Source organism: Centropristis striata, chromosome 13 (genome assembly GCF_030273125.1).
Source record: "Centropristis striata isolate RG_2023a ecotype Rhode Island chromosome 13, C.striata_1.0, whole genome shotgun sequence".
NCBI classification, from domain to species: domain Eukaryota; kingdom Metazoa; phylum Chordata; class Actinopteri; order Perciformes; family Serranidae; genus Centropristis; species Centropristis striata.
The window spans coordinates 32625108-32637590 of NC_081529.1; the positions used below are offsets into that span (position 1 = coordinate 32625108).

Genomic DNA, 12483 nt, shown 5'->3' on the forward strand with positions numbered 1-12483 from the left:
TCTTTGCTTTTTCCTTTTATTTTTTACAAAACCCATGCACTGCAAAAAAAAAAAAGGGTGTCTAAAAACCAGATAAAAACAGTAAATCTGAGGGAAATGATCTTGCTGCATGGACAGATAATTTCACTCGACAAGATTTCTTAATTTAAGATTATTAAATCTAGAATTAAGCATGTTGTACGCTTAAAATAAGAAATTAACTCTTAAAACAAGATCAATTAAAGATGCAAGCAGCGATGAACTGGCCCGAGCAGAGTGACCTGATGATTATTTGTTTCTTACCAAGATAAAAAAAAAAAAATTTAGATTTAGAAGTGTTAGATAATTTATCTTGTTTTAAGAGTTAATTTCTTATTTTAAGCATACAACATACTTATTTCTAGATTTAACAATCTTAATTTAAGAAATCTTGTCGAGTGAAATTATCTGTCCATGCAGCTAGATCATTTCCCTCAGATTTAGTGTTTTTATCTTGTTTTTAGACACCTTTTTGCAGTGTAGTTTTAGAAGATTTGAATAGCAAAATGCAATATTCTGCCAATCAATATCTATATCTTTATTTTTCTTTTTTCAAAGGTGGTAAAATTGGATTCAGTGGCTTTCCCCAAACGACTCTGCAGTAGCCAATCAGAATGGGATTTTCCATACATGACAATATGACTGTTGTCAGCGACAACCACCACCAGAGCTTTTCCACCAGTGAGATATGAGATAAGTAGCCTATGGATGAGTCAACACACACTTGCCTTACTTTATTCTGTATATTGCCTGTTTGATACTCAGGGTAGTTATTGCAGTGTTAACAGTTAAGGGTATTCATTTGTAAATTGTTAGATTTTTTAATGTTTTTTAATTGGCCAGCCAAATGTTTTATAGGTAGGTTAGTGATATGACACTAATTTCTAGTGATGATGTAATTTTTTATGCTCAAAAATCATGATTTTATTTGACCTTTGACCCCAAAAATGTAGCTACTGCACTCTGGTTTTGCTGTAAAAGGTTCTAATAGTAGCTAATGCACAAACAGAGTGCAATAACTACAATGTTGTTGTCTTCTTTCAGCTTTTATATTTTGTTTTCAGTGAATAAACATTTTGAAATTGATTTTGTTATCAGTGTATTTAAAAGTGTTTAACAACTATATTCAAAGATTTGTGTATTTTAGACTTAATATTATAAAGAAATGTTATAATTTAGTCTCAATATAATTTCATCAATTTTTTTTTTTACTTCATCACAATCTAGATAATAATTTCTCTATTAAATAAACATATCATTTCTATTATTTTTATGTTTAAATTAGTATATATATCCAAAGCAGACTGTGGTCAGTGCAATTAATGCTTGATTTTGAGTTGGATTTTGTGTTTTTTATATAATTATTTCTCTGAAATAAAGCAAAATTGAAATCTAAAAGTTTGTCACAAGATAAAACAGACATCAAGGAGTTCATTTTTAGTTAGAACTCAATTTTGACCAAAAATTTAGTTACTGCAGTTAGGCTTTGTAGGGCAGAATAAACATTTGTTCATACAGTAGTAAGCATCAAATAACAGTTAAATAATAGAGCAATAATCATTAAGTAAATGCATCTAACTATATTTTGTTTAAATTATATAACAATGTATATTATATAAACATTACTTAACCATAATTAACAATCTATTAATGCTCTTTGTGACCTTTTTATAGTTGAAACATGTATCTTGTTATTAACACCCGTATAAACTATTCAATAACACTTTTAATACCTTAGCTAACATGAGCACCATAAGTAAAATACTCAACACATTAGTTAACTGTAAAATAAATGTTTGTTATGACTTATTACTGCATTAACAAATGTTGATTTATATCATTTTTGCTACCATGCAGTTTTTTATTCATAAACTACAGTATGATAATCATTTTTTTATACCGAGTCTTTTTGTGCATAATAATTTGGTCAAAAGTTTACCAATGTTTTCTCAGATGCTTAACCTCTCAATCGTCTGTAACTTCTCTGCAATAGCATTTCAAGTGCTAATGAAATAGCCTATATGAGACATTCAAAGGGACAGTTCACCCCATATCAAAACTCAATATAATCCACAGACTTGTTGTGAGCAGGAACCTGACACTGTCTGTGGATTACCTTGAGTAACCAGGTCATGATTTCTTGAGGGGACGTTGCTTTTGAGTTTTTCAGATGTAATGTGAAGTGAGATCTGGTCCCATTTTATTCAAGAGGAGGCAGATGTCTCTAGATAACATTCTGCAACTCACACCAATGCAAATATAGAATGATAAATAGCACTACAAGTAAGAGGAGAAATATGTATTTTTGATTTAGCGTTGAACTGTCCCTTTAACCCTTTGATGCACAACATATTTTAACCCATTGTAATGTACACATGGGTCAAAAATTACCCTCATTCATTTCCCATGTTATTTAATGGTTGCTTTGTGTTTCTTTTGATATCAACTTATTTTATGATTTAATATTCCAAGTATTCTTTAAATATCTTGTTTCTGATAACAACCGATCAATATTTCCATTTTGCCTCTCATACTTTATGAAAAAAAAAGTTTTTGTTTTATTACATAGCTAACTACTTGGCTAAGTTGCTTGCTAAGCTAACTACTTAGCCAAGAAGTTAGCATAGTAGTTAGCTTAGCAAGCTACTTAGCCAAGAAGTTAGCTAAGTAGTTAGCTAAGCAAGCTACGTAGCCAAGAAGTTAGCTTAGTAGTTAGCTTAGCAAGCGACTTAGCCAAGAAGTTAGCTTAGTAGTTAGCTTAGCAAGCTACTTAGCAAGAAGTTAGCTTAGTAGTTAGCTTAGCAAGCTACTTAGCCAAGAAGTTAGCTTAGTAGTTAGCTTAGCAAGCTACTTAGCCAAGAAGTTAGCTAAGTAGTTAATTTAGCAAGCTACTTGGCCAAGAAGTTAGCTAAGTTGTTAGCTTAGCAAGCTACTTAGTCAAGAAGTTCGCTAAGTAGTTAGCTTAGCAAGCTACTTAGCCAAGAAGTTAGCTAAGTTGTTAGCTTAGCAAGTTACTTAGCCAAGAAGTTCACTAAGTAGTTAGCTTAGCAAGTTACTTAGCCAAGAAGTTCACTAAGTAGTTAGCTTAGCAAGCTACTTAGCTAATAAATGGATATGGGTCATTTTGTATAGAAGATAAAACCTCATATATTGGGTCACTTTAAACCCATGTTGTGCATCAAAGGGTTGAATCGTTGTCTATTACAGTCAAATTAAAAAAAGAGCAGCACACAGTGATGTCACATCTTAAATAAATTTATTAACTTATTCCAGGTACCTGATTGATTAAACATACACACAACTAATATCCAGCTTTAGGCGTCTGGCAACCAAACATCTCATTGTATCACATCAAAAGGGAGAGCAGCAGGCAGGTAGAGAATATCCAAGGTGAATATCTGGTCTTTGCATCAAACAATCTGGAAAAATCAGGATTTCCATAATAAAACCTGTTATCTTAAAATAGGGAGAGACGGCCGTTGTCAAAGATGTTTATTCTTTCTATTTCAGGATGTCACAGAACTCTGTGGGGGAGAAAAAAAAAAATCCAGTTAGAGATTCATAATAAGCACAACAGTATTCTGGAGGCAAGGAGTCAGCGTCACACAACATTATGCTTAAACACGATGACTAAACAAGCAACAAATTATTTAGTGTACACTTTTATAGTGTTTCTCTATGTGCTTTTTATAGGCTTCCATTTCAGCACCACGTCATGGACAGCTCCCCTGCACACACGGCTCCTTTTCCTCATCTGCTGACAGCTTTTTCCGATGTTTTACATGCACCCACCTTCCATCCCGATCTTGCCATCACCATCCTTATCGCCTGCAGCCATCAGAGCCTTGGTCTCAGCCACAGTCAGCTCCCTCGCCCCCGGGGAGAAATTCTGAAGGAAACGTCTGATGGGTGCACAAAAACATATCAGAGATAAGTTCAGACTTATATCATCATAGACTGGATCTCTTCTGCTGGCATTTTCTTCCCCTCCAGGCCTTTCTGAGCTGCATCACTCACTCCCCCCCCTCATGTAATACTGAATTCATTCACAGTGAGAATGCCGCTCCATTCATACAGTGACCTCTGCCTGTGGGCAATCACATAAGGGAGCCACAACATAAATGTAGCACACATGCAGAAAAACACACAAACACCCGTCTATATCCTTGCACACTGCAAAAAATGCTGTCTAAAAACAAGATAAAAACACTAAATCTGAGGGAAATGATCCTGCTGCATGGACAGATAATTTACCTTGACAAGATTTCTTAAATTAGGATTATTAAATCTATAAATAAGCATGTTGAACGCTTAAAATGAGAAATTAACTCTTTAAACAAGATAAATTAAAGCTGCAAGCAGTGATGAACTGGCCTGAGCAGAGTGCACTGACAAAGATTAAAAAAACAACAACTTTAGATTTAGAAGTGTTAGATAATTTATCTTGTTGTAAGAGTTAACCCTTTTTTAGCAAAGGTTAAAAAAAAAAACACCTCGAAGTGTATTAACATGATTTTACTGTTTTTGCAGAGATTTTTCTAATTTAGCTTTGTGCATTTAGCATTTGTAATGCAATCTTTTGTGTTTACTATTTTTTGTTGTTGTTTTGATCTGTGTTTTTTGTAATTTCTTTGTTTTTTATGTGTTTTTTGTCATTTTTGTGTGTTTTTTTTGTATTTTTATTGTGTTTTTTTGTATTTTTATTGAGGTTTTGGTGTGTTTTGAGTGTGTTCTGTATGTGTTTTTTGTCATTTTGTGTGTGTTTTTGGTTTGTTTTTCATGTTTTATGTGTTTTACATGTTTTTGGTAAGATTTTTTATGTGTTTATGTGTTTTGTGTTCAAAATGTTGATCCAGTAAGTCAAAATGAAAATATAATCAGGTCATATAGGTGAGCTTATGCTGAAAACAATGATACCAACACATCATGGTAAAGATTTTTAAGTGGTTTATATACAGGCAGAATGAAAAGGAGTCAAAAACCGACAAAATAGCCCCAAACTCCAAAGGGTTAAGTAATGTGAATACTTCGACTTCTAAGGATCTTAATTTAAGAAATCTTATCAAGTGAAATTATCTGTCCATGCAGCAAGATAATTCCCTCAGATTTAGTGTTTTTAGACACCCTTTTTTTATTTTATTTTTTGCAGTGTGTCTCTTAAACCACACAAACACTCTCCTTACTTGAGCTCCTCCTCCTCGATGTATCCACTCATGTCCTGGTCCAGGACTGTAAACACTTTTTTCCCTTCAACCTCAGATGAGCCGGTCAGTCCCACTTGTGCAAAGAATGACTTGAAGTCGAATGTGCCTGGAGCTACGAGGACAGAGAGAGACGAAGAGAGCAAGAGGGACAGACAGATGTGGAAGTGAGAGGTCGATCACAGAATGGCAAGAGAGCCAGAATGGTGAGGGAGTGAATAGAGATGTCGCATTAACTCATTCGCTCAGATGGCTTTCATTTCAATGACATTTACCAATACACACCCTGTAGCACATCACCGTCTTATACCATTATAGGCATTATATTATTCTGCCATTGAAAGAGTCAAAGCACACTGAATAGTGCCCATGGGTTGAATGGAAACCTACATGTTAAAAGCCCTTTATTTATCAAGCTGTTCACAGTGGAAACTCTTGTCTAGGGTGAACTCACCCGTGTGGCCTTTTTTTTTTTTTTTGCTTCTTTTTAAAAAAAACAACTTTTGTTTGCTGTTTTAATGTTAATGCATATGACAAGCACTTTCACTGCAAAAAGCCACCTCCAAAATCATTAACACAGCCAAAATGATTGAAAAATAAGAAGCCAAAAATGTCCCTACACTGCAAAAAACCACCTCTCAAAATGAAGGGAAAAAAACACAAAAATTAGGTGCATTTTGCTTAAAAATAGTAGAATTATCTGCCAGTGGAACAAGAACATTTTTCTTGTCAAGACTTTCCAAAACAAGTAAAAATTTCTAATCTTAACAAACCCAAAAATACCTTAGAATTAGTGTATTCTAACTAATAACACGTGATTTTTTTGATTGTTGTTGTTAAATTTTTCATGTTAAATGTTTAAATATCAAGTGTTAGTTTACAGCTATGTGCCAATGTACTAGATAATTATATACACACTACACAACAATACACACTTCTATTGTTTAATTGATAATAAAACAGTTGATTCCATCTGTTGCATTAACTCATTCGCTCAGATGGCTTTCATTTCAATGACATTTACCAATACACACCCTGTAGCACATCACCGTCTTATACCATTATAGGCATTATATTATTCTGCCATTGAAAGAGTCAAAGCACATTGAGTAGTGCCCATGGCTTGAATTGAAACCTACATGTTAAAAGCCCTTTATTTATCAAGCTGTTCACAGTGGAAACTCTTGTCTAGGGTGAACTCACCCTTGTGGCCTTTTTTTTTTTTTTTTGCTTCTTTTTAAAAAAAACAACTTTTGTTTGCTGTTTTAATGTTAATGCATATGACAAACACTTTCACTGCAAAAAGCCACCTCCAAAATCATTAACACAGCCAAAATGATTGAAAAATAAGAAGCCAAAAATGTCCCTACACTGCAAAAAAACCACCTCTCAAAAAGAAGGAAAAAAAGTACAAAAATTAGGTGTATTATGCTTAAAAATAGAAAGAAAATTTTTCTTGTCAAGACTTTCCAAAACAAGTAAAAATTTCTAATCTTAACAAACCCCAAAATACCTTAGAATTAGTGTATTCTAACTAATAACATGTGATTTTTTTGATTGTTGTTGTTAAATTTTTCATGTTAAATGTTTAAATATCAAGTGTTACAGCTATGTGCCAATGTATTAGATAATTACATACATACTACACAACAATACACACTTCTATTGTTTCATTGATAATAAAACAATTGATTCCATCTGGCTGCCTGTTTTAATTATATGAAGAGGTCAAATTATGTCAAAGTTATGATTTTTTAGTTATGCTTGAAATAATAAATATTACTTATATATAGCAGTTTTATACTTGTAAGTGTTGAAGAAACAGCTTTGTTACTTTTGATATTCTAGTTTTAAGCATGTATTTACTCAGTATAGGTCATAAAATCTAACAAGCTGTAATATCTGATTTAGATAATTAAGGACCAAAACACTTAAAACAAGTGGAACAGTCGAACATAAAAGATGCTGACTAAGAAGAACTATCTTATCAGACACAAATAAACATATATCCCCTTGATCTAAGATATTTCATCTTACTTAGATTTCAGTTTTTGCAGTGTGTGTGATAGGGTATTTTGTAAGTTCAACCTCAGCTCTTTTAATTACTCTATAATAAATTGTGCAGCCAAAAATACAGACACCTTCAGGACAAATATGTCCCCACTGAACCATTAAAGACACATTTTTGACCCCATGCCCATTATAGCATAAAGTAATGCTTTCTAGTATTTCAGCCTTTCAATCTAGAGCCCTGGCTTCAAAAATTTAGTTTGTATTATTTTACACCAGATTGAGTCGTTTTCTCATGTTTGCACAATGGGGCTAATCCATTTTTCATTTTTTATTTTATTTAAATTTTTAAAATTTTTAAATTTAATTTAATTTATTTTTTATTATTATTTTTTAATTATTATTATTTTTTATTTCCCAAATAAAGCACTCACATGACAAACCAATGAAAATGAATATATATATATATATATATATATATATATATATATATATATAATAAAAATAAAAAATCTTTTTTTTTTTTTTTTTGTCCAAACAAGAGTGACTACCATTTGAAAGGTCAAAATTATGAAAATAATCAGTATTTGGTATTTGTGATGAAGACTGAAGTTTTAAAAATATATCTCAGTGAAAGTGAGTTTTTTTGTTTTTGAAGTGGACATTAATTAATAATTTTAATAATTTGATGAATAAAACATGCAGCCAGAGTATAAGAAATTAAAATAAGAAAGATTTATGCTCTGATGTAAGCATGAAAAATGAACATGAATCATGAATAACCTTTAAAAAAAGAAGGGGAGTCTTTTAAAAGTGTATCCCTAGCTGTGATTTGTCCCCACTTTCAAAAAAAATATTTGACTTCTCCACTTCTTGAAATAAATCATATGAATACCACCTCTCTTTATTGATGCATACACATATTTTGCCAATGTTATTTTGCCTGAAAGATCGCCAACAGGGGGATTCTCTTAAATATAGGGCATATAAGCGCTGACATTTGTTTTTCATCTGAGGGGTTGAGCTGTGTCTGCCTTGTCATGCAAACATAATTGCCAGAGATAAATGATTAAGTGCTTTGGGATGTGTGGGCATAGCTTGTGTGATTTGGTCTTCTCTGTGTGGATTCTTAACATAAACACTGTGGTATCTGGGTGGTGATTGCTCTCCTGCCACTCGGCTGCCTGGTAACCAGCAGGCTATTTGTCCCCACTGTGAACAACACATACAGGTATCTCTAGTGGGACTGGGAGTGGGTTTACCAATGCCTCTTTCTTTCTCTGTGATATGTGAGTGGATTTATATCCACTTATGCTCTTGTGTTAACCCTGTGGAGTCTCCAAAAGCTCCAAATCCAGACTTCTTCACCACATCAGGACTAGAAAACAAAGCAGCGTGGAGCCCTACTGTAAATTTACCTCTAAAGTTCTGGCTGTAAACTCCATGAGGCCAGTTTCAGTTTGATGATGATATACCAAGTAAAACTGGAGACAAGCTCAAATAGATTTAGTATAAAATGATAGAACTGGATGGAACCCTCTTATATGTTAGATTTGACACCTTTGTTCACATTTGCAACATTTAAAATTCTTTATTGAGCATGATAGTGTTTTGAAAGTAAAAAAAAGTTTCAAAAAAGATTCAAAATCATATTTTATGTTAGACTAAAGGACTGAAAAAGACACAAAATGACTAAAAAAAGACACAAAATGACAAAAAAGACACAAAATGAACAAAAAAGACACAAAGTGAGAAGACAAAGTGACAAAAAAACACAGAAGAAGATGCAAAATTACTAAAAAAAGACACAAAATGACTAAAAAAAGACACAAAATGACAAAAAAAGACACAAAATGACTAAAAAAAGACACAAAATGACAAAAAAAGACACAAAATGACCAAAAAAAGACACAACGCGAAAAGACAAAATGCCCAAAAAAAATCACAGAAGAAGACACAAAATGGCTAAAAAAAAGACACAAAATGACTTAAAAAGAGGATTAAAAAATGGACAAAATAGCCCAAGACTCCATAGACATAGTTAATGACTGGATGCTTGTGAAGTGTGTGTCTCCCTGCATGCGTGTGTGTGCCGTCTGACTCACCTTGACATGCCTGGACCGCAGCCTTGATGTCCTCGTCGCTCAGCATCCCTGAAAATGCCATGGTCCTCTGTAGCTGCCTGAGGGGTGCAAACACACACGCACACGGAGGGAAATGCAAAGTGACAGTAAATGAAAGTGGTGCAGGTGTTTCTGTTGCGTCTTAGGTAAACCTAATCATTTCTCTGTGGGGAGTCTTCACATACGTCAGCAATGTTGTAAAAAAAAACACACAAAAAACACACAAGGTGCTGAGTTGTACCTTTTTTTCAGGACTGTGCCATTTTAACAGTAAGGAATCTATGTATTGTTTTCTCACAGAGATAAAAAAAAAACATATTTCATCATATGGTGAAACAATGGTTGAAATCATTGCATGATGATGCAAGATATTTAAAAATGAAAGAGAAAGTTGAGACAACTTGAAGGAGCAAATGCAAAAAGGGATCTTATTTTTTAAAGCAATTTTTATTCTTTTAAAGCAAAAGAATTGAGATGCTTCAATGCACAAACACACACAGAACTGACAGCTATCGTCACACAAACATTGCCGTGCACGCAAATTTGGGAAAAGCTTAGTACTCACCGTGCTTCGGGTGAGGTTTGCACTTTCTGAGCCTGTGATGTGCAGATCTCTGCTTCTCTCTTCTGTCCTTGTGCGTATAAGCCACCAACACTCTCTTGCAGCTTCGTGATCTGGAGTGCAAGAAGCAACCTGACGTATCTGTCCTCAAACCCAGGGAGATTTCCCCCACGCCACACAGAGCCTCCTCCTCCTTCATCAGTTAATCAGAGCAGATAATTTCTCACTCATATCGTTGTGCAAAGTTGCAGACATATGGAGAAAAAAAGACACAAAATGACCAAAAAAAAGACACAAAATGAGCAAAAAAAGACACAAAATGATCAAAAAAGACACAAAATGACCAAAAAACACACAGAAGAAGACACAAAATGAACAAAAAAATGACACAAAAAGACAAAAAAATACACAAAAAGACAAAAAAATACACAAAATGACAAAAAAAGGCATAAAGTGAGAAGACAAAATGACAAAAAATACACAAAATGACCAAAAAAATACGCAAAATGGCTAAAAAATATAGACACAAAATGACCAAAAAAATACACAAAATGACAAAAAGACACAAAATGACCAGAAAAAAAGACACAAAAAAGACACAAAGTGAGAAGACAAAATGACCAAAAAAAACACAGAAGAAGACACAAAATTACTTAAAAAGAGGATTAAAAAATGGACAAAATAGCCCAAGACTCCATAGAGTTAATGACTAAAAAAGGAGTAAAAAATCATGACAATCCAATCTGAACAACATAAATATTAATGTATTTTTTCGATTACATTACAATGCATTTTACATTTATAGAAATATATATATTATATTTATATATATTTATATTTCATATACTATTTATCTTACTACTGCTACAATAACTAATGGCAGTATTATTGTCAATACTAATATTAACCCTCTGGAGTCCATCTATTTATTGAAAATACACTGAGCATGTTTTATTTACAGTGATAACTTTATTTATATATCATATGTTGACAAGCTGAGAAAGCCAGTTGAAAGTGCAATCATAGGAGCTTTCACAGTGTGCCGTTTATGTTTCTAGACCATTTTTAAAATGTGAATTTTCTTTGTACTAAACTATTGCTAATTTTAATTTACATGCAAATAGACATGTTGTTGATGTTTTTTATAGTTATTTCATTATTTTCTGCTGTTTTTGTGTGTATAAATAGTGAAAAAAATTGATACATTTCCATAGAAACCTATGTCCTTTGTTTGTATTTTGGGTTCCTGGCAGCTTTATACTTGTAATTTTTAAAAAATTAAACTTGTGTTGAGAAAAAGGAGCCATGCATGTGATTTAAGGATGGACTGAAAGATGCTAAACAGAGACAGAAATGAATGCACAGGAAGTTGACAAATTTGAGACAAAACCTCCTGGACTTCAGTGGTTTAATAAGGAATCAATCAATATTTTAGTCTGTGAGATGAATCTAATTCTCAATCAGCTATATATTTATTTTTAAGTAGTAATTTTCTAGTAAGTTTGGTAATTTTCTGATAAAAAGATAAATTGAAACAGTGTAAACGAATGAATATACAATATTGATTTGCATTCACAGTGTTAGTCTTAGCTACATAAAATAAAAAAGGAAAAATGTGGGTTTGTCTTGTTTATAGGCATACAGAGAGCATTACAATAATCAAATCTGGTAACATATTCCTACAAAGTTTTTGTCAATCCTCATTAAACTTATCACATGCTGTGGCTTGTTTGGAAGTCATTAAAACAGCAATATTTTTTGGAAAATCGTCCGGGTATAAAGAGGAATGGCTGTCTTTAACTGAGATCAGTAGGATATTCTAAAGCATCCTTATTATATTTGTAGCTATTGTGATAAACAGAGTTTGGTTTTGTTTGTTTTGCTTTGACAATTTGATAGAGCTTTCAATTATCTTATAATCTTACAAGAAGAAAGAATGACTTATACTGTATATTCCTTTCTGTAGGACCTCTGTTGCCAAATTCTCATTTGTTTATCAAGATGTGGTGCTGTTGAATGACAATAAATAATAAAAAATGACTAAAAAAAAACAGAACAGAATCATGTTCCTCTTTAAATATTTTTAAGACCAAGCTCAAAAAAATCCCTACAGATGTCCTAATCACCTTTGTACCATTGTTTTATTGATATTTTGTTTGTATTTTTTTATTTTCATCTAGCTATGTAATTTAAGTAAAGTATAGTTATTTATAGATTTAAGAGGGAGGGTTGCGTATAAGACCTTTGGGCTTTTTGATCTTTCCTGCACATTTCTTTTATCTGTTTCTTGTACTATTCTTTCTTTATGATTGTATGTTTTTTAAGTGTAAACAACAATAAATAAAATCAAATAAAATGACATCTTATAGCCAGCAATATTCATATGAAATCACTTGAAGGAAAATAAAAAAAAAACTCATGAAGAAATAGATAATGGTGCGTTAGGCAGCATCAGTGCACCTGCCAAATTACCCTCTCCACCCATTAAATGCTGCTTGGAGGTTTATGGTTGGGCGTGAATCAAGAAATAAACATTTATTACAGACAGGTCATCTTTCAGAATCAGTTT

The 12483-nt window shown here is 32.7% G+C and overlaps 1 protein-coding gene and 1 long non-coding RNA gene across 2 annotated transcripts in view; one reads left to right on the forward strand and one right to left on the reverse strand.

Moving 5' to 3' along the window:
• LOC131982946 (uncharacterized) overlaps window positions 1-12483 on the forward strand; it is a 596045-nt gene that overhangs the window by 209979 nt on the left and 373583 nt on the right. The window lies entirely within an intron of this gene.
• pvalb5 (parvalbumin 5) lies at window positions 3265-9961 on the reverse strand. Its single transcript, XM_059347541.1, has 5 exons — window positions 9918-9961; window positions 9335-9411; window positions 5202-5334; window positions 3811-3920; window positions 3265-3542 (listed from the first exon to the last, which is right to left on the reverse strand). The coding sequence occupies exons 2-5, from the start codon at window positions 9393-9395 to the stop codon at window positions 3520-3522; spliced, it is 327 nt and encodes a 108-aa protein (XP_059203524.1). The 5' UTR covers window positions 9396-9411; window positions 9918-9961; the 3' UTR covers window positions 3265-3519.